At 37.1% G+C, this 22,841-nt stretch overlaps 4 protein-coding genes across 8 annotated transcripts; 2 read left to right on the top strand and 2 right to left on the bottom strand.

Moving 5' to 3' along the window:
- The first annotated feature begins 120 nt into the window (after positions 1–120).
- Positions 121–1,443, top strand: LOC121236201. Its single transcript, XM_041132736.1, has one exon. It carries the CDS (start codon positions 264–266, stop codon positions 1,185–1,187), a length of 924 nt encoding a protein of 307 aa, XP_040988670.1. The 5' UTR covers positions 121–263; the 3' UTR covers positions 1,188–1,443.
- Positions 1,444–5,089: 3,646 nt separating this feature from the next.
- On the top strand, positions 5,090–10,173 carry LOC121268779 (cyclin-dependent kinase G-2-like). Of its 4 annotated transcripts, none has more exons than XM_041173038.1 (9): positions 5,090–7,099; positions 7,346–7,481; positions 7,586–7,671; positions 7,816–7,927; positions 8,026–8,129; positions 8,262–8,344; positions 8,804–9,430; positions 9,742–9,803; positions 9,882–10,173. In XM_041173038.1, the coding sequence occupies exons 1-7, from the start codon at positions 5,613–5,615 to the stop codon at positions 8,905–8,907; spliced, it is 2,112 nt and encodes a 703-aa protein (XP_041028972.1). In that variant the 5' UTR covers positions 5,090–5,612; the 3' UTR covers positions 8,908–9,430; positions 9,742–9,803; positions 9,882–10,173. The 4 variants fall into 4 exon arrangements, with proteins under 4 accessions (XP_041028972.1, XP_041028973.1, XP_041028974.1 ...); XM_041173039.1 differs by having other exon boundaries at positions 8,438–9,430; XM_041173040.1 differs by having other exon boundaries at positions 8,252–8,344.
- An 882-nt stretch (positions 10,174–11,055) lies between these two features.
- Positions 11,056–14,720, bottom strand: LOC121234723. The gene is made up of 4 exons (XM_041130793.1): positions 13,964–14,720; positions 13,112–13,543; positions 12,042–12,348; positions 11,056–11,541 (listed from the first exon to the last, which is right to left on the bottom strand). Exons 1-4 carry the CDS (start codon positions 14,393–14,395, stop codon positions 11,510–11,512), a joined length of 1,203 nt encoding a protein of 400 aa, XP_040986727.1. The 5' UTR covers positions 14,396–14,720; the 3' UTR covers positions 11,056–11,509.
- A 3,895-nt stretch (positions 14,721–18,615) lies between these two features.
- LOC121234722 (4-coumarate--CoA ligase-like 9) lies at positions 18,616–22,316 on the bottom strand. Of its 2 annotated transcripts, none has more exons than XM_041130791.1 (7): positions 21,154–22,316; positions 20,573–20,762; positions 20,259–20,404; positions 20,087–20,154; positions 19,592–19,694; positions 18,960–19,104; positions 18,616–18,927 (listed from the first exon to the last, which is right to left on the bottom strand). In XM_041130791.1, exons 1-6 carry the CDS (start codon positions 22,204–22,206, stop codon positions 18,979–18,981), a joined length of 1,686 nt encoding a protein of 561 aa, XP_040986725.1. In that variant the 5' UTR covers positions 22,207–22,316; the 3' UTR covers positions 18,616–18,927; positions 18,960–18,978. The 2 variants fall into 2 exon arrangements, with proteins under 2 accessions (XP_040986725.1, XP_040986724.1); XM_041130790.1 differs by having other exon boundaries at positions 18,616–18,933; positions 18,966–19,104.
- Positions 22,317–22,841: the final 525 nt, after the last annotated feature.

Below are 22,841 nucleotides of genomic sequence, written 5' to 3'. Positions count from 1 at the left end.
TTCTCCCACTCCCATTGGCCCTTCCGTGGGGCCCAATCACTTGTGGGGTCCACGTCGACATTCACTGCCACGTCTCGGTTCTCAACCAATACCTACTCTGCGGTGTTCACGCCGCAGTTTCGCACGTACGCGCTCTCACACTTTTCTACTTCCCCACTGCCCCTATAAACTTCCTGGTTCTGGTGCCTCCTAGCCTTCAGAACATTGAGAAAGAGAGGAAAACGAAGTAAGAACACCGAGTTCGGAAGAGAGGGAAATAAGTGATGGATGGGAGAGGAGGGTGCTGTGTTGGGATAGCGAGGTACGGCGGTGGATTTTATCATGATACGTCCAAGGCGGAGAGGATAATGCTCAGGTTCCGACCGATTGCGCCGAAACCTGCCGTCGGGGGCTCAGATCACGGTAGTTCCTCGTCGGAAAAAGCAGACGTGCATGTCAAAAGTGGGAGAGGAAAAAGAAGGTACGTGAGAGATAATAATAATACTGTTAATAGTAAGAGGTGCAATAGGAAGAGAAAGGCTTCGCCGGAAGAGACGGTAGTTACTTTGCCTTTGTTGCCGGAGGTCCCTGACCGGAAGGATTTTCCGGAGAGGGAGTCTCCAGTTGAGAACCATGACCGAACGGTGCTGACGAAGGAAGCGCGGAATGTGCCCATGTGGCTCAGCTTTGACGGGAATTATAAGGTGGGCAATGGGTTAGATCGGTTCAGTGGGTTATCAGATCGGAAAGTGATGGTGTCTCCGGACGTGGAAGTGGTTGATTCTTGCGTGATAGTGGAATGCGTGACCGACACGTGGGTGGATGGTGTTGGCCTGGGGGAAACGGATGCTGAGAGGATGACAACTCTGGGGAGGGACACGTGTCCGGGGTTCGTATCAGATGGTCTGTGTAGGATAACGTGGACGAATGGGGCATACAGGAGGATGGTGGAGCAGGGATCAGTCGCTGCAGATCATGAGGGAGATCATGATCATCGGGAGTTGAGGCTGTGTCTGGTGATGAAAGACGAGAGTGTGATCAAGAGTCTAAACTATCCGGCGTTCAGTTGCAGGGTGAGGCTGGTTCAGTACTACACATGTGGGAAGGAGAGAAGCTCTCTGACACTTCCCTGTGATGTGTGGAGAATGGACGGTGGTGGATTTGCATGGAGGCTGGACGTCAAGGCTGCCCTCAGTCTGGGCCGGTGATTAGAAATACGTACAAGACAAGCCAAGCCAAGCCAAGCCATGCCATGCCAAACCAATATTATATTATTGTATTCCTGTGATAATCATCACTGCGTGTTTATTATGTTTTCTGATGATCCATACGTACGTAAATGAATGGATTAGATGGCGTAAGTGGTATGCATAACAGCTAAGCTTTGGTACCTTACGTACTTTCATAATTGTAAATACTTTAATTTTGGCCTGTAGATGATGTGTACGTGTATGCTATTCAACTTTTCTAGCTTCTTGTACTTCCACGTTCTTGTCTCGATCGTGTTCTTAGATCGTCTGGGACTCGGGGGTATTTTGGAGTTACGTATACATACTAATACATGAGTGCCTTTGTGCTGCGGTTCTGATCAACGTTTATATGAATATTGAGTTCTTTAAATACAGGGCGTCGCCGTTGGATGATTGATGCTTGATTTAAGGCTTTTTTCGGGTTTCGCGCGAGAGTTTTGGACATGATTAAAAGCCAGCACAGAAGAATCAAGAGAGCAGTAGTTAGGCCGGGAGGGAAAGCACTAGATTTTTCCGGAGGAAAAGGAGAGGAGAAAGAAGAGGGACAGTTGGAGGAGAGGAGTTGGGTCGTGTGTTAGGAATGTCATAATTTCGAGATCTTTTGAACAATCTTTTGGCCTGTATAATGTCGCTCGCTTTAACTCACTAGATCTGTTCTCTTCAAACTGAACTCTCTATTTATTGCACCACGTCGCTGCCGCTGCACGAACACCGTTTTCTCTTCCCACTTAATTTAATCCCCGTGATGTTATTGGTCATTGGATTTATTACCTATATGTAATATAGTAAGCAGACAGGAATGAGTACATGCATGGGTTTTTGGATCAAAAAGTAATTAATTAGCTGGATTGAGATGTGAAATAATTAATTGTTTTATATTTTTATTAAAATAAAATGAATTAAGTCAAGTTTTATAATCCATTTATCATTGTAGGTTTGGTTTAAATAATTATACTTTATTCAGTGAGGGTCGTTTATGTAAATTAAGGTGCGAGAAAGGTCTTGTCGTTACTTTTATAGGCTTATATCCAGGGTTGAGTTTTCTTTACTTTTTTTTTTAATCAAGCTTTATTTTTATATATATATATATATTTATTTATTATAAACAGCTACAAGATTTAAGAGTATAGCGCATATAAACGGATAGGAAACCCAACAATTATCCCAAGTTAATTAATACAACACGTAGAAGAAAAAGGAAAAAAAAAATCTCACGAGGGGAAGTCGTTTCTTTACAGTTTGAAAAACAAATTACGACTAAAAGCCACAGCAGGTGTTGTGCTAAACTTTTGTAACACTCCGCTTCCTGCGATTAAAAATAAAGTCAATTTTAAAAAATTTTGAAAATCAAAATGTTATTATTGAATTTGACTTTAAAATATATACATTTTTTAAAGGAATCTTCAAATAAAAAAATGGAATCTTCAAATACAAAGATTTATTATAATAAAATATTTTTATATTAAAAAACTGAAATAATAAATAGAGTTATGATAGTGTCTTATAAAATTTTTAACACAAAATCAATCATGACGCGATGGAGGGATGACATTGGCTATGATTCGGAGGGAGTAAGAATCGATGGTGACCTGGTAGTGTTTCATGGTGGGGGAGATGAGACTACGACATGTTGAAGGCAAAAAGAGAGTTAAAAACCAAAAATCTAGGCTTGAAGAGGTATGTGCACGTTATAGTGCATGAGACTTTATATGATGGTGTGGGTTGAGTTTAAGAATTTTAAGGTAAATAGGATTCTAGAATTGTAATCCTAGTCTGTTTGAAATTAAAGACATATTTTAGTAGTTCGTTTAATGTAGGATTAGAAGTGACGGAACTGTGTAGGGAATTTTAATAAGTGATGATTTTAAATTGAAACAAATTTTTAATGACCGATCTTTAAATTCTAAAAGGAGTCTAACTCCTTCAATAAATAATAAATGAGATTTAACCTAGTTATTGAACCAAATTAAAACTCATAATCAACATCAATAATTTATCGCTCGTGGACTTATCCAATATGATCCATTAATATAATATAAGCCTAATAAAAATTATCAATATTTCAATTTTATAATTATTAGGCCGGATTATTATAACTTTATTGGTCCAGCTTGGTTGAAAGAAATATCTATTTCTTTTTTTTCTCATGATCTTTAATTAGAAGAAGTGGTAACATAAGAAAATAACATCCGATAAATGGTCCAATACATCAACGTACAACCATCAGTGGCTGTGAAGGCGCGTGGGGATCATGTGCCATTGCTGGTGAGAAAACACTTGTTGGATCTACAAGATCCAAGTCCGCTTATCCCAATTCTATCGTGCTTGGAGACAAAATGCGCATTGTGAGGCGACGGTGCATGGATCTCACACGCTACTCATATGGACGCGGTTCTTTAAGAAGCCAACAGATTGGCAACTGATAAGTCTTGTGGAGTGGCGTGTGATGGTCGAAGGTGGCCGAAAAGCAATACATCAACCCATCTCCATGCTATTTATGGAAATTAAAAAAAGAAAAAAATCGGATAAAAGTTAATGAACATTGTCGGAGAATTCTGAAGCTCACCTTTCTCTAGACGACAGAGGGAAGATCTTAGGAGATTGGTTTTGGGAGAGCTTTTCGAAAGGTGAGAGAGAAAAAAAAACAAGGGGAGTCCTTTTGATTTGAGTTTGGCTCGGTTTGGATACACAGTTCAGATGAGATGAGATGTTTTGAATAATAATGAGATTTTTTAAATTAAGATAAGACAGGATAGTTTATAAAAAAAAAAAAAGTGTATGTTTGTATAGTGAGATGAGATGAGATAATTTTGACTTTTTAGGATTTGATAAAGTGGTGAGTCCTACCAATAATTGAAAATCATTTGATAATTATTAAGTAATAATTATGAATATATTAATAAAAAGTTATATTATTGAGTAATTAAAAAATCTATCATAAATAAATTTAAATCCCAAAATATATTTTGAAGTAGTTGGCCAAAATTACTCTATAATCCCAAAAAATAATTTCTCTTTTTAAAAATATATTATTCTAATTATTATCTAATTATTTTTCTATATATAGGAAATTTTTTATTTTTTATTCTAATTAATTATAATAATTTCGATTATTGTAATAAATAAGTATATGTATTAAAAGTGTTGTAGATTTGTTTTAAATAATTTATTAGTTTCGAATTTCTTAAAAACACCCAAAATGCACCGTATTCAATAGTCACAAAAATATCAATTTCTTTGTCAAAATCTATTATTCTAATTAACATAAATATATTATTGAGTAAGGGAGGAATGTTCTTAGTGTTTTGGGATTGTTATTATGATAAGTTTTGTTATTGCTTAAAAATTAAATAAATATTTGTTAGATTTCACATTTTTTCCTATATGCATTAAATTATTGATTGAAATCAACTTTTTTATGAAATATATACTATTTTTTAAAAATAATTATTTCACTGAACTAGGCAAACATGCTTTACATGTTGTTCCGACCTAGTACGTGTATATATATATATATATATATGTATAACACTACTCATTAAATTTTATCGATTGTGTGGATAGTATGCCTGTCGTCGACCTGTAAGTAGAAAGAAATTCGCCACCACTGTGAAATTTGAATCGCATAGGGTTAAAAACTTGAAAGGTTGAATCAGGGATATGGGCTTGAGCTCGCTGAAGAACGACTTTGCATTGTCGCAATGTTTCAAGAGAGGGCCTAAAAAACTTGAGGGTAGTAGAATGGGCTATCTTTAGCCCAAAGTAGAGGCCTATTAGGGTTACTGTCGGAAGCATTTGGCCCACCAAATACAGCACCGTCTAATGCCTAACTGATTATATATCCCACCACACCACAAAAACGCGTCTAAAATTACGCGAAGAGCAGCAGCCTTTTGATTCTGAAGCTGTCGGTTTTCTATCGCCTTTTTCTCTCCGATTGCTGTCGTCGTTACTGTGTTTCTATCTTCTTTCCCTCACCGGTAAGGCCTTTATATACCTGTGAAATTCCCGAGGCGGCGGTACAAATTACAAGTACGATATTGATTTCTAGGGTTTCGTTCGTGATCTGATTCGTTAGCTCAAATCCCCGATTTTTGTCTGCCTATTCTGATACCTTCTACTGATTTTCAGGCATTATTGATCATATTTGTATCAATTTTCATACACTTTGTACTGTATTGACTCTTAGTCTGCTTGAAAAAATTGAATTTTCGGTTTTGGGGTTGGGGTCGTAGTTTAAAAATAAATACAAGAAAGAAAAAAGAAAATTGACTCTCGATTTTAGGTGTTGTGGTTTGTATTCTCGAATTGTTGGTCAGGGTTTGTATTTCTTGTATTTTTTAGTTTTATTTTTGATTGAGAAGAGTTGTGGTTGTGAATCACATGGCGGCAGGACGAGTCAATGTTTTCAGGAGAACGGACTTATATAAGCCCTCCGAAAGTGAGTATGACTATTACAGGAATGATTCTTGCGGTGTGGAATACAATAGGGCCTGTGATCGTGCTGCCAGACGTAAGAATGGGTACCATAATTCATCAAGAACTCGTGATTCGGGGTCTAGAAGAGACAGGTTTGGCGCTAGGACTGAAGATCGAAAATTGGATGAGTTTTCTATGGGTAATGAACTCATGGCTCACAAAGATGGGGTGCAGATGCCTCCAGAGAAGAAGAGGAAGTTCTCTTCAATTGTATGCAATAGAGAAGAAAAAGACATGAGAATTTCATCTAAGAACAGAGTTGTCGCAGTTATTTCTCCGTCTCCTCCTCGGCCATCTTCTCCCAGTTCCGATAGTGTGCCACTGGATGTTGATTCAGATGTTGGTATTTTAGAATGCAATATCACAGGAAGTGTGGTTTTGGGGTTGGAGAATTCAGCAGATGAGCCTGTTGTGGCAGATTTGTTATTAGGTTGTTCTGGATTCAGTTCTCAAGCTGATTTGCCTCCTTTGGTGCCGTCAGAGCGATTTGGTGATGATGAATATGGAGAAGACAATGTGGAAGAGGAAAAGGTTACTCAAGCACCGAATATTGCCATGTCGAGGTGGGCGTCTGACAGTGATTCTCCTTCAAGGTCAAGTCCTGAAAGTGGGGAGATTCGAGTAGGACTCTCAGGTGGTGGTAGGACTAGGTCATCTGGATCGGATGGAGAAGGTTCTGTTGCAGTGCTTGTCAGTGAAGATACATTTGGTGAAAACGAATTTTTTGATGCTGATATGATCGATATTGATGAAAAAAGAGATGGACATGACTATGTTAACCAGTCAGACTCAGAATCGGAGGATGATGGTGGTTCCCATCAGATTAAAGAGCCCAGCATGCTTAACCAAAGAAGCATAAACATGCTTCAGTGTTGCAGAAGTGTGTTTGAGTTTGAAAAACTTAACAAAATTAATGAAGGAACTTATGGTGTTGTTTATAAAGCCAAAGATAAGAAGACGGGGGAAATCGTGGCCTTGAAGAAGGTGAAGATGGGTGTAGAAAAGGAGGGTGGTTTCCCTATGTCATCTTTGCGGGAAATAAACATTCTCTTGTCTTTTAATCACCCTTCTGTTGTTGGTGTTAAAGAAGTTGTTATGGATGATCTCGACAGTGTTTTCATGGTTATGGAGTACATGGAGTATGACCTCAAGGATCTCTTGGGGGTTATGAAACAGCCTTTTAGCATAAGTGAAGTCAAATGGTTGATGCTACAACTATTGGAAGGTGTCAAATATCTTCACGACAATTGGGTGCTTCATAGAGATTTGAAGACTTCAAACCTTCTTGTGAGCAAGGAGGGTGAGTTGAAAATATGTGACTTTGGGTTGTCTCGCCAGTATGGCAACCTGCTGAAGCCATATACACCTATTGTAGTCACCCTTTGGTACAGGTGAGCTCCGGCTATTTACTTGTTATTTGAGGACAGCTGTTATCTCTCTCCTAATTTAATTGTTTTGCATGTATGTCTGAAACTTGCATGGGTAACATACAGAATTGGGATTTGTCCCATTGATGAGTCTTGCATTTTAAGCCCAGGACTTCAGTTTGCCCATTTTTTCCCCTCTGGGAGTGTTAGTTTAGTTCTCTAGATGAAATTTGTCGATATCAAATAATTTTTTAATGGGTCACTTTGCAGAGCACCTGAACTACTGCTCGGTGGCAAACAGTACTCAACAGCTATTGATATGTGGTCAGTGGGATGCATAATGGCTGAATTGGTGGCAAAGGAACCGCTTTTCAAAGGGAAAAATGAAATTGATCAGCTTGGCAAGGTTAAGCTTTCTCCTTATTTGCTGCATCTTTTTGTTTTGTCCCGTAGATGTTATATGATTTATTTTTGGGTTGTCCAGTAATGCTGTTGGTTAAAATTTTACAGATTTTTCAAATTCTTGGTGCACCAAATGAGAAGATTTGGCCTGGACTAACAAAATTGCCAGGAGTTAGACCAAATTTAAAGCAACCGTAAGTGTCTTATCTTTTTAACCCTCCTGCTGTGGCTGTCCATTGCTTTTGCCGAACCTGCTCAGCTTGTGGAACTTTTCTACAGAACTATTTGCATATCAGCATATTTTCACTCTGTAGTAGTAATTATTGAATTTGTTTCAGGCATAACCTGTTGCGGACCAAATTTCCTGCAAGATCCTTCACAGGATCACCAGTTCTCTCTGATTTGGGATTTGACTTGTTGAACAGCCTTTTAGCATATGACCCGGAAAAGGTAAATTGTGTTTGCAAATTCTTGAAGTAGAATTTGATTCCACAACTCGGGGGGTTTTTATGCTCCTGAAATTTATGAAGACCTTCTTGTCTTTGCAGCGGATAACAGCGGAGGCTGCCCTAAAGCATGATTGGTTTCGTGAGGTTCCTCTTCCTAGATCTGATTTCAAGTGTAACTTTTCTGTCTGGCATGGCCAAGAGAGGTAGTATGGCAAGCTGGAAACCTAATAATACTTAAAAGAGCGAAGTTCTCAGCTTTGTGCAATAGCTTATTTTGCAAACTTTATATCCACCTAATCGTTCCTAATTGTTGGTCATCTTCAAGAATACCAGAGAGCAGGATCCTTTAGAAGAGCAGTGAGAAAGGAGTTTGTCTTGGTCAAGAGTAGTGGATTGATGCATAATGGTCTTTGGGAAGGTTTGGAATAACAACTAACCTTTTTGTTTTTGAATCTACATCCTTCCACCTCCCTTAGATGTGTTTGAACTGTAACTTGTTTACATATGTCAGGGATACCTCATTGTAAATGACGAAGCCGTGGCTTTAAATATTAATACAGTATTTCCTTCTATCATACTGCTGCTTCTTGTTCTTTTTAATACAGTATTTCCTCGTCTTTTTAATCATTATTTGTTATTGATATGACAATCAACTTCCACTGTAGAGAATTTCATTAATTTATTGAACAGCTAAAGGAGTTCTAGTATCCGGTATCTACTACAACCATTAAAAACTCCAGAATAAGTATTGTTATGTTCAGATGCGTATCCTCGTATCTTCAAAAATAAATAGTGATTAAATAGATATAAAACATATTATCAATTTTTTTTGTACTCTGATTGATGGACGATTTTATGTGGTCTGTGGAGGTATCAGAGGGTTGCTTTGTTAGTTGTGACCTCGTGGATGTTGAAGACTGTGGACTAGTCAACACTCGGCCAAAGCAGCTATGTTTCTGTTTGCAATTCTGTACCTTGTGATTTTATTTTTCAATCCCTGTGCATTTCACATACTGTGTCCTGATAGGAGGACGTTGAGGTAAAATTTACCTGTGCCTCCATTAAGTTTTTATTTTGGTACAGATGCTATGGTTGTAGCATGTATATAATTAGCTGGCAAGTCTTTTGTTTTTTAAGTTTTTAAGTTGAATGTTTATTATGATGATAGGTAGTGATTTGGAGAACAGCTATGTCACTAGTTATATTCAAAATTTTATAGGTTAGATTGCTATACTAAATGAATAAAATTGGAAGGAAAAAATGTCAAATTTTGCTTCCTGTATTCTGCAATTTGTTGGCTCGTGATGATAACTATGATTTCATACCTTTATTATTATTATTATTATTATTCCTTCCTTTCCACTTTTTCTTATTATTTTCAATTTTTGTCGGTACATATGAATTGAGTTGAATTATCACTTGCTGGGGGGTGGCAAAGGTGTCTTCCACTCACAAAGGCAAGGCACTTTGTTCTGCAACTTCATCCTTCGAGGCAGTTTTGCTGGTATGTTCAGGACTTGCTCTTGCAGGTTATCTTATGGCATACTGTTTGGTTTCTATTAAAACTGCGGTATCTACATATTGCTCATTGTCAAAAAGCCTTTTTTTAATAAATTCATGCTGTTTGGAGACCATAAGAAGTAAGTAATAAAGTATTCTTTATTCATGTAAAGTACAATAAAGCGATGCGAAAGCTGTGTGATCACCTTGAAAATCTCTCTCTCTCTCTCTTGAGTAAGACATCTTCTAATTTCTGGGAGTATCCTAGTTTGAATATATTGATGGTAAATTATTTTTTCTGAACTCTTCTCCCAGCAAAAACAATTACAAATAGACAATTCTGCCCATGCAATACCACTCTCTTTGGCTGTGTCACGGTATGTCTCAGGTTTCCCTATCAAAGCAAACATGAGATGGCTTAAAGATGTTATCAATGATTACGATGATTGATGTAGGAGGTAAGGTTTCCAAGACTGACAATGCCGAAGGACATATAATGTCCCAAAATTTCTCTGGAAACTCAAAATGGTGTAGAGAACATGGAAATCTTGTACATTCATTGATGGTAAAGTAGGAGGAAGATGGGTTTTCTTTTACTGTCCAAATTTAGATCTCTCTTGAAATTTTGTGTAGTAGTAGTAGTAGATAAGGTGGGATTGTTGTACAGCGGCAGGTGCACTCATTTCACTTTATATCTTTTTTGGGCAGGTGCCCTCATTTCAGGGGTGACGACAAGTTATATTTTGCTATTCATTGCCATTTTATACACGTGCTCATTACCCGCCGACCACTTAAAAATTCATTGTTTGTAAGCAACTTGATGTATTATCAACTTGTTGCTGCAAAAGTGGAATTATTCAATGAATGACACAACCGACTAATATCAGTCAAAAGACAACAGCTCTAAAAGGTTTATTACATGATGGTTTGTTGGAATTGTTAGTATTACATACATATTAACGTGCGAGAAATAAAGAATATATATTTTTTTAATTATGTTTATAACTCGATTTTAGAGTTGTTTGAACTCAACTTATTTTAAATTACTATTTGTAATAAAAAAAAAAAAAAGTAATATAGAAAAAAGAGAGTATTTCAGGCCTTTTAATATTATTCCAAACTATCTCTAATATTCAGTGACGCGAACTCTCAAATTTTGTAAGCCTCAATTATTGAATTTATAACAATTTAATATGTGTGATGAATGATTATCAACACGGCCCAAAATTATATATGTAATGTTATAGATGCTAATGCAAACTGGAAATACTCAGCCTAAGGTTTTTACCAAATATTAACTCCCGCCGCTACAAATGAAGGCATCTTTTATCTATATATACACTCGAGGGTCTCCCTATTCAACGAAATTAAATCATAAATCGGTGCCTCCGCATTCCTCATTCCTTATGTGACTTTAACCATGTAAACGAGCTTCCTTTTAAAGAGCAGAAAACATGTATTCTTTAAGAGTAAAGTTACATATAGTAGTGCATAACTTCAACACAATCGTTTTGAAAAAGAATAGAATATACTAATAAAAAATTAAAATTTTTTTTTTCCATGTGAATCTCGTATTTACTTACTTTTTTCAAAGGGATTGTGCGACATTTGCGTACTCCACGATTGTAAATATCATTTCTCATTCTTTAATGGGAATAATAAACGTATAAATGTATATTGCCTATCTTTGAGGAAATTGTAAGGAGATAGTGGGAAATTACAGCCCAGGACCAGTACACTAGCCTAAGAGAATTAGTACAAGAGAGAGAAGATGAATTCTGCGGAAATGATACAGGAGACCTTCATTACTCCGGAAAATAGAATCAATCTGTTTGTGAAATTGACTTCATCTCTGATAGTCCTACCACACCTAGCAGCAAATTGCAATACTATTATATGTCAAACATCAATACCATTTGAAATGGAATGCAAAGCGCGCAACAGTCCTCCCGACGGAATCTGTGTTAACAGTGTCATTTGGTAGTGAAAGTTATGGTCTTCCCCAGTACAAAAAGAACTAGTGAGAGCTCAATAAAGAAAATTGTATTTAGAAGTGCCCTATCAATTGTCCATCCGAATATGGTCACCCCCCAAGGTTGGACTGCATATACATAACTGCAAAATCGAGCGAGCTTTATTAAATATACCAAAATTTATAGCAGTAGTATTTCAACGTGTGGATGATACAGATTATGTTTGTGATGTGATCATCCTTTACAAGGTAAATGACTTGTTCGCCTTGAGAACCATAAGACAAAACCATATGCAGCAGATTTTGACAAAAAAAGGGAATTATCCAGCAGAACCTAATCAGTATAATGGGTTGATCCCTAAAACATGTCTCTTTTTAAATCTTGTCAACAGCAATCTTGGACTTATCTGTGAGGAAGAGAGTAATTATAGGTCTCCTGAAGACTTGCAGAAAGTAGCTTTGTTAATACCATATATACCTAATTACCTTGCATCAATTTTTAATGAACCAACACTGTCCCAACCAAAAATAGCAAATAAAACCATGAATTATGATCAGATCTATCTTCAGCTGTAATAAGAAAATCTTAATAGATAATTTATGAAATAAAAAAATGCTCTGCAGAAAGTGTTTATGGACATACCGAGAGCTTGTCTTTTATGGTACAGGGACATGTTTGAAGCCAGTTGACTATTTGTGGGCACTGGGACATAATCGATCGATTCCAGATCACTTTCTGAGTAATTTATAAGCAATGGACCTGCTGGAATAGCGGCTTCCATGCTTCTGCCATTATTTGAAATTCCCGTTTGAGATGCATTATCGGAGTTGCATGTAAGTAAAGCATGCCATCTGCTTGTAACTGATGCAAGACTTTGAGCTCTATGTGAAATCTTTGCAGCCGACTGCAGAACGATTATGATCCCAACCAGCTCAACAATAGAGCAGACCTACCACAGCCGCAATTAAGCAGAGTAAGAATGAAGCTCAAGTGAGTTCTTGAAATATTACATAAAAGAGTGTAATTTATCAATTAGTTGTGGGAAATGCTATAGTGCTTCTATGCCCATATATAAAATCAATGAGAAGACAAGAAAACCAGAAGAAAAGCTTCTGTTAAAATGGTTGCTAGTATTGGATTTGGAGGTTTTCTAGGTCAGAATACTGTCCAGTAGGACTGATCCATCCACATAAGAGCCCCTCCCTCCTTTTACAAGTACCCTACCACATATGAGCATGTACAATCAATGACTACTATTCAGTCATGGGTACTTAGTCGGAGATGATGATATTGCCAAGAGGAACGAAAGGCAAAACTTTGTCAGATGAAAGTGATTATGTAATGAAAGTAAGACAAATGCATGACAGCAATTTTTTTTTTTATTGGCACCATGTGTCTAGGAGCAGCGTCCCGACTAATTTCGGGGGTGCACAGGCCCTCAACAAAAAGTTACCCGCAAGTGTTCATTGGATAATTCAAGAGAAAAATCTTCCAATCCGATAGCCCCTAGAGATTGTTTTCACCCAAGAGGATTTAAACCTTAGACCTGGGGGAGCATACCCTAAGCCCAAGGCCTTTACCATTTGAGCCAACCCCTAGGGTTTACATGACAGCAATTCTTTTAAATCAGATCTACAAACTATATATGAAAACTAAATTATGCTACAATCATGGTACTCGAGCTTGAAAGAGCATATTTGATTCACACTTACTGCAAAATTGCCGCCATTGGAGAAGTTGATAATTCCTTTATTTCCTGTGGTTTCTACTAGAGCCAGAAATTGACTAGCCGTCACGAATAAGAACTCCAGAAGAAGAAATATTCGGAACCTGTGGCTAATTTTGGTTAGATGATGCTTGAGTCGAATGTGTTCCTCTATATACAGAGAAACATCCAGATCGCTTTCTAGAAGCTTCCCATAGTTTTCAAAGTGTATTACTTGCAAGTTGCACACCAAATTGAAAAGAGCTGCGCCTGATAGATAGATTATGGCTGAATACGTCCACGATACCAGCAAGGCAAATAATGTAGCAGTGGATTGCCACCATGAGTCATTGTGCACATAGACCATATGAATGACCTCACGAGCAGTCTTCAAAAGGAAGCATGGTAATAGCCACACTGCCAACAAGCGGAAGAAACCCTAAACAAGAACAACTCTCAATACAACAACTCATTGGTGCAGTATAAGTTGAATACATAAGAAAAGGTCTGCCCTAAATCAACTACTCCATTGATAAAGCTCACGGGACGTAGTGATGAGTGACACAACGAAAATGTTTTTCTTTTTTCTTTTTTGGTTCAAGGAAGGGAAAGGGGAAAGTCGGAGATGGTAAATAAATCCTCTGTAAGAGCGATTCTCAGTCGAGTTCTACTGCAAGTAGACTTATTTCATTTAAGGCCTTCTAGTCACTAATCAGTAAAGAGTACGATTTCTATGAACAAATCCAATCGCCATAAATTCTAATTGAACTGGTAATTAGAATTTGATGTTCTTTCACAAAAAAAAACACATAAAAATCAAGGTTGAACTTTCAAAAGGGGAGATTTGGGTATTGCTCACATTGATCTTCTGCAAGTATTCTTCGCGAAACTGTGCCATATTACCATGGTACCGATCGACAAACAGGAACTTTTTTACACCATACTTGCGAAGGTTATGAGAAATGCATAGTAGAGAAATGGCTGCCACTAGAGACTCAGAAACCAGAATCTCAATCTCAAAGCTTTTGATCTCATACTTCTCGCAATCAGAACAATAAGAACGCTCGATCAAAGCAAGTGGAAGTGCAACACCCAGGAGAAGAAATGAAACCCACGACAGGGTGAAGCTTATAAAAGAGAACTGGCAGAAGCCAAAGATTCTGAGAAAGGTTTCTAATCGAAGGAGGGAGTGGTCAAGTTGGGTGTCGTCTAGTACTTCTTCATGTTGGTGTGAGTCTCTAAGCGGGGTATGGGCTGAAGAGGCTTCTGTTTGCTTGTGAGGAAGTGCCATGAAGTGAGAGAAAGTCTGTTGCAAACTGCAAAAAATGGTTCTTTTTCACGAATTGAAAAGGCTGGGAACGAGTTTAACAGAAGACTATGGATTAGAGAGAGAGAGAGAGAGAGAGAGGGAGAGAGAGAGGGTTGTTGGTGTGTATTGAAGGTGAAAGGTGGACAAAAAGCAGATTAGAGCCAAGAAGTCGATGTAAAGCAACGTGGGAAGTGCTTTCATTACAGTTTGAAGAGGAGTACGAGGAGGGAACCTGAGAGGCTCCACACAGAGACTTTGGTTCGAGCAGCACGAGAAGTGCTGGGCTGCCGCCAGCAATCTCGGCGTGACGGTTAGTACAAATTTATATTTATATTTATATTTTATTTTATTAATATATTTAAATATACTAAAAATTATTTTCTTAATTATTAAGTAAAAAAAATTAAAAAATAAAATATATAAGTGAACAAAGTGAAGGAGTAAACTTAAGCGGTCTACCTAATATATGTTTGGCAAGTGGAATTAGATACAAAATTTTCATTTCATCTCATCTCAATATTATAATTTTTTTAAATTCTCACACAAAATATAATAAACAATTTAATTTTTTCAAATTTTAATTCAACTTTTTCAAATCTTAAAACATTAATAATATTAAAAAATAATATTTTAAATTTTAATCTAAAATTAAAAATCCTCCTATCACTATCCAAATCTAAAAAATAAACCTACAAATTAATATGAATTATCAGGATGCATCATATCACAAAACTCTTTCAAAATCCAAGTCTACATCAAATTAGAAATGTGGCTTGTTGCTTAAGAAAATGTCTGAATCGAAATCTATCTTTTGTTAATCGTGAGAGCCTACCGAAAGTAATACAAACTCAATCGAAGAATTTTGTGTTATGTGAGTTGAAATCCGACAAAGACTTTGAGAATCTCTTCTGGATTTCATCAAATGAAAATGACCGAGTGGGTGAATGGATGGTCGGTGTATTTCACATCTCCATTGAAACCTAACGGTCTCTGATTTTAGTTAAAAAATTAAGTAATGATATATACACAATACATTATATAATAATATCATAAAATAATGATATTTTTATAAAATATTTTACAAAAACACTTCTAATTTAAAATATAGTTATGTAAAATATTGTAAAAAATATTATGTAAATCATTTTTCATAAAAGTTATATTCATCATTTCTACACACTATACACTATTTTTTTTTCCCGACAAAATGTGTGATATAGATATATAAATGATGAGTAGAAGAATTTAATAAATTTAAGAAGAATAAAATTTTAAAATAAAAATATATTGTGTGATATATAAAGATTATGAATAACAAATCTCATTAAAATATTCATTTGGTAGGCAGGCCCTCTTGGATATGAAAGTCATCTAGAAGAGAAGAAAAATGCAGTCTGAGCAATGAGGAAAGCAGGAATGGTAGGTTTCCTTCTCATTTCAGGCCTTTTTCATAGTTGGAATATCAGGCAGTACTTTGCAGACACTGTAGAAGTTGCAGAAGTTCGGAATTTGACAAAAACCATAAACAAAGTAAGTTCATGTAATTTTTAATTTTCAATCCATCTCATTTTTTTTAAATATCATTTAAATACAAACTCTTTCGAAACTAATCATTATAATTTTTTAAATCATAAAATAAAAATTATATTCTAATAATATTTTAATTTTATAATATTTTTTATTCAATTTTTTTCTTCTCATTTTTCAAAATCTAATAAATACTTACGAGTTAAAAATATTGAACATGACAAAAGTAGGATACAAGGAATCATTATACAATAAATAGAATGCTTAAAAATAGTGTCAATATTAAAGTCTTGATTTTCAAATCTTGGTAGATTCATAATTTATCTTAACTCATTTTACTATTATTTATTACTATTCATCAATTTTAACTCATAAATTTCATTATTATTTATAACTCATCTCAACTCATTTCTAAATCCAAACGACTTCTCCCTCACTGCTCTTTATTTCACAAACTTTGCTGGATGGAGAGAAAAACAAAGAACTATTCATACAGCATGCTAAAGCAACGTCCCTAATCACTAAAAGTCATAAAGTACATATCTTTAACTTTTTTTTTTTAAGTTTCAATAATATTCCACCGTTAAATGACAATAGAAGTGTTACGGTCACAAATAAATTCTATAATAGTAAATTTACGAACTGATATAGATTCATATGATATATTAAACTTATTTTACAATAGAAATAATTTTATAATCTAATATATCACATCAAATTACATTACTTTGCGGATTTACTTTTATAGAATCTCTTTATTCTAAAGTATTTCTTAGATGGCAAATGCTAAATGTGATTAGTTATACAATTTTAATTCAAAAAAAATTAACTTAATTTACATATATTACTTAATAAAATAAAGGTGGTATGAATGATGTGATGGAACAAGAATCAGAATTCATACTTCCAAAACTTGAGAAATAGCTCAACATGATCATGGGAATTCCAAAACTGAGGATCAGTATCAGTCATCTGGTCCAAAGGATTGTTGAGTTATGAATAGAGTTTTGCTACACAACTACCAACTGTTCACGCAACCTCCGCACTCCCGCCTATGTGGCTTTCTTTTTTCTTTTTTTCTTTTTTAAAAAAAGAAAAAAGACGTGTTTTGGTCCGGTCCAAAAGGTTCGTTTCAACCCCCCACCCCCGCATTCTTCTTCACTTCTTCAGAAAGAAAGAAGTGGGAATGGGGCCAAATGAAGAAAGATTGGAGACATTTGTATACTAGAAATCACAAAAAAAATCAACAACACAGCAAACGCAACAACACAGCATTTGGCCCGCGTTCTTCTTCACTTCTTCAGAAGGCTCACGCCCCCACTATTTCAACAACACAACCATTTGTATACTAGAAATCACAAAAAAAAAAAAAATCAAACAGATAAATCAACACAACCAATCGTAATAAATCAGTGTACGTGCAAAAAAATTGCACGAGATCTACAAAAAATCAACCTTTTCGAAAAAAAATGGTGTTACCATGCGATTTGGGTTGGTGACTTGGTGTCCATGCGTCTGGAGGCAGATCTGCGTTGAGGGAGAGAGAACTGTGGCTGGGGTGAGGGGCATTTAACATTAAAACATTAAAACATCACCCATTTGGAGGATGATTCTGAACGTTTCATGGGTATTGCTAACATTGAATTCCTTGAAGCTCTCGACACAATCACCGCACTGGAGAAGGAAAGCTGGAGCGCTTTCTTGTGAGAATCAAGGAGCTGCTGCTTGTGAGAACTGTAGGAGAGAAGAATGGGCTTGAACAGAGGATTCAGTGGGAATAAAGGAGCTGCAGCTTGTGAGAGCCATTATTAGTTTACTTCTTTCTCTCAGTCTCTTTTTCATCTTCTTCATGGGACTGGGCAACGAGGGACTACCTCTAAATGTCTGTCTGGGGGGCTCTGGGAAGGGAAAGGAAGAAGAGGGTCTGGGGCGCAGCGAAAGAGAAAGACAGAAAAAAAAAAAAAAAATGACTTATTACAATACCACTTCAATTTATGGTATATCTTTGTAACCCCATCTTCTCCGTAGAGAATTGATCAACGATTTAGTCTAAAAAATTAAGAATGACAAAGAAGTCTTTCAGGCAACAATAAAAAAAAAAAGTGGTTGGGTGCTTGTTTTCATGGTGATGGAGAGGGGGAGAAGTGGAGAAAGGGAGAAGGAATCGTGAAGAAATCAAAATCCTGAAGAAATGAATGAACCGTGACGTGGGTAAGGAACTGGATTCGCCACATCAGGAGTGTGGAGTGCGACCCAAAAATTGGAGGCTGAGTAGAGTTTTCGACAATCAATGGTAAGACTAATTTGTTCCAAATGCATCCAATCATGAAGATTAGTTTCAATCTGGAATTGTAAGGGAACATCATAATCAACGCAGTTGTAAAGTTGCAAATAACTTCCACAGCCTCGAGATTTCGAAGGAGCTATAGACAGAGAGACGGAAACGAAGGTATAATTACAAACTAGGAGAGACAATCTATCAAAATCAAATTCATTTTTTGTCTATCCATGTGAGAAAAGAATGACTTTGTGTCATCAAAAATGAGCAGGAGCAACACCTAAAAGATGCTCAAATCGATCATGGAAGAACCCTACAATGGAGAGAAGATAAATGAAAGGCCCCAGAACTATGATATCACATAAAGGCAGAAGAGAAGATAGAGAATAAGAATGACTTTGTACAATAGGAAATTAACCATGATATAAATCATATATAGACAGTGTTAATTGTTAGCGTAATATAAGGAGAGTATTGCAATAGAAAGATAATAGTACAATAGAACTAAGGCATGAGAAGTACTACAGTCACAAAGAGATCTCACAAAAATAAACCCATAAACTGACGTGGCTTGATGTGAGTTTGTTTTTATGGGATCTCTTCATGGCTGTAGTACTTCTCGTTTGGAAAACGAGGATCCATGCTAACACTGACAAATGAGGCTAGTTGAATTGCCTGCTCTTTTACCATATATAGCCCCTTCAACTATATATATGTGTATATATATATATATATATATATATATATATATATTGAATGATCATAGTCTAGAGGAACCAAGAGAAAGAGCACGAGTGAGCAGTTCCCTCCTCAATATCTTTCCCGCAGGAGATTTTGGAATGGAGTTGATAAAAGAGACGCGTCGGACCTTCTTGTATGGTGCAACCTGCAAACAGAAGTGCATGCACCGCACCAGGTCTGAATTATAAGTAACAACACCAACAATATTGTGCAACTTGTGCCTGCTAATATACTATAGTGGTAAAAGCAGGTTATACTTTATCGCGTATATATACACTAAATGATGAACATAAAAAAAAAAAATGTTAAAACATATATACAATGGAGGATCCTCCCTTGGAAGAAGAATATCAAGATCAGATATATGTCTTTCTTTTTTATCCTATCAAGATTTGGTGGGAAAATAATCCAATCAAGAGGTCAAAAACTTACGATCCTTCATTTAAACAGCTAAGAATATCATGAAATCTATAGACCCAATTCACCCAATTAATGTCACCAGTTGATGTCCAAAATTACAGGTACACATTCCAATTAAAGCTTTGGGTTCTTCTTATTTAATGTTTGACCAAGTAGTAGTGAATTTCATGAGTTGTCTCTATTGAATTATCAACTACAAGGAAGAAGGTCACCTGTTTTGCAATGAAACCTATAACTTGAGCCTCTCCGATATTGCTTCCAGGATTTCTTACCACAAAAGCCATGGGAATCTGCCCTGCTTCTTCGTCAGGGTACCTGCAGCTTCCAAGATAACACAACTTATAAGTTAAAACAAATAAATGTTTATTAGGAGTTTTGCAACAACGATTTTTAACTAATACACTATATATGTATATATATTATATTAAAAATACATTTTATTATTTCTAAATTGAAGGCATCGTCTTAGTTGCTAGCCTTAGCCTCAAAAACATGCTAAACCGTCCTAAATCTTCCAAAAAATATGACCCCTTGCACCAGTTTCTCGTCAATAGACAAGCATAAAAAAAATATCAAGTAAATCTGTAAGCTAGTGCAGATGACAGTCACTAGAAGGCTACAAATATGAAAAATTAAGCAAGTTATAATATTTCTCATATGGAAAAAGATGCCAAGCAATACAACTATATATACAAGACATGTCTTACGGAATCACAGCAGCATCTGCAATTTCAGGATGTGATAGAAGTAAATGTTCCAACTCAGCTGGGGGAACCTGCATTAATACAAGTGGAGTGATATTTGAGATGACACTGCCTACTATATATAACAACTAATGTTATTTGTTTGAACTTTGAAGGCTATCTCCAGATCAATCACCTGATACGCTTTGTATTTTATCAGTTCCTTTAATCTGTCAACAATGTAAAGAAATCCCTCTGAATCGAAATAACAAAGATCCCCAGTCTTCAACCACCTTTCTGAATCCAATGTTTCAGCAGTTGCCTTGTCATCACCAACATAACCTGCGTACACACACTCCATGATTCATCTGTCCGTCAAACAAAGCCATTATCTTGTATGATGACATACATAACACAGCATTTGTCACGTGGAAGCCCGCCATGTCAATTAATGTTAAAAAAAAAAAAACAAAAATGGTTGTAAATGGAGTAACTCAAAACAAGCATCACCATTCATGACTGTTGGCCCTCGTAACCAGAGCTCCCCTTTCTGGCCAGGAGGTAAAGCCTCTCCAGTAACAGGATCAACTATCTTGGCTTCCATATTTTCAGATAGGCGACCCACTGAACCATGCCGATGGGACTCCTCCGGTGTCACCATTTCGGCCCCCCCTGCTCCACTCTCCGTCAAACCGTATCCCTGACATAAAGAAACAAGAAAAAGTCTACCTCTTTAATATGACGAGATCGTTGAAACGTAATGTACACCAACGTTTATTGATCAGACTCCAGAGCGAGCCATTTGAATATTAGTCGGCAAAACAGTACTGTTCTTTTACACGATACTCCATAAATTAAAGCCTCCATTAACTGATCAAACCTTCTCCGAGAAAATGGGTTTGATGTCAAAACGAGAGGAGATTTTCAAGCAATCAAATACTAAATCATTGTTAACACCAGTCACTGGTAGTATTTTTTTCACAGTTTACAATAATGTAAAAGAATAAAATAAAATAAAAATAAAAATAAAAAAAGGAAAATACTTCGTAAGCTAGCTGAATCAACCAAGGAGACAACACTCACGGTCTCACCTGCACAATCGTCACGTTGGGGAACTTAGCCGCGAAGCGCTCGGCGACCTCCTTTCCTAGCGGTGCGCCCGAGGATCCTAGCAGCTGGAGCGAGCTCAGATCGTACCTGTTGACGAGGTCAGACTTGGCCAGCGCCACCACGACCGAAGGCGAAACCGGTATGTAGGTAACCCTATACTTCTCCACAGCACTCAACATGCCCTCCAAGTCGAACCTGCTCATCAGAACCAGCGTTTCTCCCCTCGCCACTGCCCTCACGAGCATGACAAACCCGAATATGTGAAAGAGAGGCAGTGTGAACAAGCAAACCGGGTGTGGCTGCAGCATCTCAGTCTGATTCTGATCCGTCTCCGGCAGGAGCTGTCGAAACTTCGCTAAGAGGGCGATCAAGTTCCGGTGAGTTAGCAACACACCCTTGACCCTCCCGGTCGTTCCCGAGGAGTACAGAATCGCCGCCGAGTCCGACTGACTCACTTGGACTTGCTGGAATCGGTCAGTGCCATTACGACTTCCGTTAATCATTGAGAGAAACTCGGGCGAGTCGAGGAGTATGGTACCTAGAGGAAGAGTGGGGAGCTTGTGGGACGTAGACGAGGTGGCGAAGGCGATGACGGGGTTACAGAGTCGGACCTGGTAAGAGATTTCAGAGTCAGAACCTAGTGGGTTAGAGGGTGAAATGGTGACTCCTAAGGCCAAGAGAGCGAAATAGAGAACTGGAACGTGGAGAGAGGGAGGGGCGAGAATGAACGCAACCTGGCCTTTGGACAGAGAGGTTGAGCTTCGGAGAGAAGTCGTAAGGGAATGGATCTGGGACAGGAACAGGGAGTACGATACATGGACGCCGGTGGAGGATTCTACGAGGACGGTGGTAGTAGATTTGAACGCAGAGGATCGGAGGAGGAGCTCAGAGAGGGTGAAGTCGGCGATGGAGAGGGGTTGGGAGAGAGGAGGGAGTGGGACCCCGGGGCGCAGGCTTTGAAAGGTCTTGGTTTTATGGCAGAAGCCGCTGTTGGGGTCGACGGGAATGCTGGGATTTGTTTGGACATCGGCCATGGAATGTGGAGGCGGCGGCGTCGGAGATTGGAGAGAATTTCTGCGCGTAGCTCAGATATATAGAAAAGAAAGATGGAGGGAGTTTAACGTTTGAGTCTGACAGTTGGTTTAAGTTGTTTACTGTTATAAAGGTTTGACTCATAAAAATAAGGACGGCTAGGGTCACATCAAAGAAAAATAATAAAAAAAAATAAAAATATAAAAATCAGCCCACAGTCACAGCACACCATGTGCTGCGGTTAAAAAAAAAAAACATCATATAAATGTGCTGCAGCTATAGTCTAATATATGGAATGATTCTAAAAAATAACATCAACTTGTTTACAAATAAAAGTAGTAGGTATTTTTTTTCTATTAGGACATTTGCCTAAGTGATATGGAAGTATGTTTGTGAACAATATTATTTCTCTTTTTATAAATAAAATTTAGTATCATAATCACAAATAATTGAAAGTGGGGTTTTTCTTCAGTTCAAAGTCTAAATTCTTTTTTTGGATAGATGATCATTTTGATCCGGTCTGATATGGAATCAATAGGCAAGCTTGCTAGATTTAATGGTCAACTGCTCTGTTGCCACAAAATTATGATGACAGAACATTCTATAAAAAGATGTTTTAGAGTCTCTTTCTCTTAAT

This window comes from Juglans microcarpa x Juglans regia, chromosome 6D, assembly GCF_004785595.1.
Source record: "Juglans microcarpa x Juglans regia isolate MS1-56 chromosome 6D, Jm3101_v1.0, whole genome shotgun sequence".
NCBI lineage: Eukaryota > Viridiplantae > Streptophyta > Magnoliopsida > Fagales > Juglandaceae > Juglans > Juglans microcarpa x Juglans regia.
Note: the sequence above shows the minus strand (reverse complement) of the source record. Positions and strands in the feature narration are given on the sequence as shown.

Bases quoted from the DNA above. Each gene is read 5' to 3' on its own strand.
- LOC121234723 (XM_041130793.1), bottom strand. From the start codon at position 14,395: ATGGCACTTCCTCACAAGCAAACAGAAGCCTCTTCAGCCCATACCCCG. The intron at 13,544-13,963 runs GTGAGCAATACC...GTTCTTGTTTAG, and splicing joins AATACTTGCAGAAGATCAAT to GGTTTCTTCCGCTTGTTGGC. The intron at 12,349-13,111 runs GTAAGTGTGAAT...CGGCTGTGGTAG, and splicing joins CCAATGGCGGCAATTTTGCA to GTCTGCTCTATTGTTGAGCT.
- LOC121268779 (XM_041173038.1), top strand. From the start codon at position 5,613: ATGGCGGCAGGACGAGTCAATGTTTTCAGGAGAACGGACTTATATAAG. The intron at 7,928-8,025 runs GTAAATTGTGTT...TTGTCTTTGCAG, and splicing joins TAGCATATGACCCGGAAAAG to CGGATAACAGCGGAGGCTGC. The intron at 8,130-8,261 runs GTAGTATGGCAA...AGAATACCAGAG, and splicing joins GTCTGGCATGGCCAAGAGAG to AGCAGGATCCTTTAGAAGAG.
- LOC121236201 (XM_041132736.1), top strand. From the start codon at position 264: ATGGATGGGAGAGGAGGGTGCTGTGTTGGGATAGCGAGGTACGGCGGT.
- LOC121234722 (XM_041130791.1), bottom strand. From the start codon at position 22,206: ATGGCCGATGTCCAAACAAATCCCAGCATTCCCGTCGACCCCAACAGC. The intron at 20,155-20,258 runs GTGATTGATCTG...GTATTAATGCAG, and splicing joins TAAAATACAAAGCGTATCAG to GTTCCCCCAGCTGAGTTGGA. The intron at 19,105-19,591 runs GTGACCTTCTTC...TTCTGTTTGCAG, and splicing joins TAGGTTTCATTGCAAAACAG to GTTGCACCATACAAGAAGGT.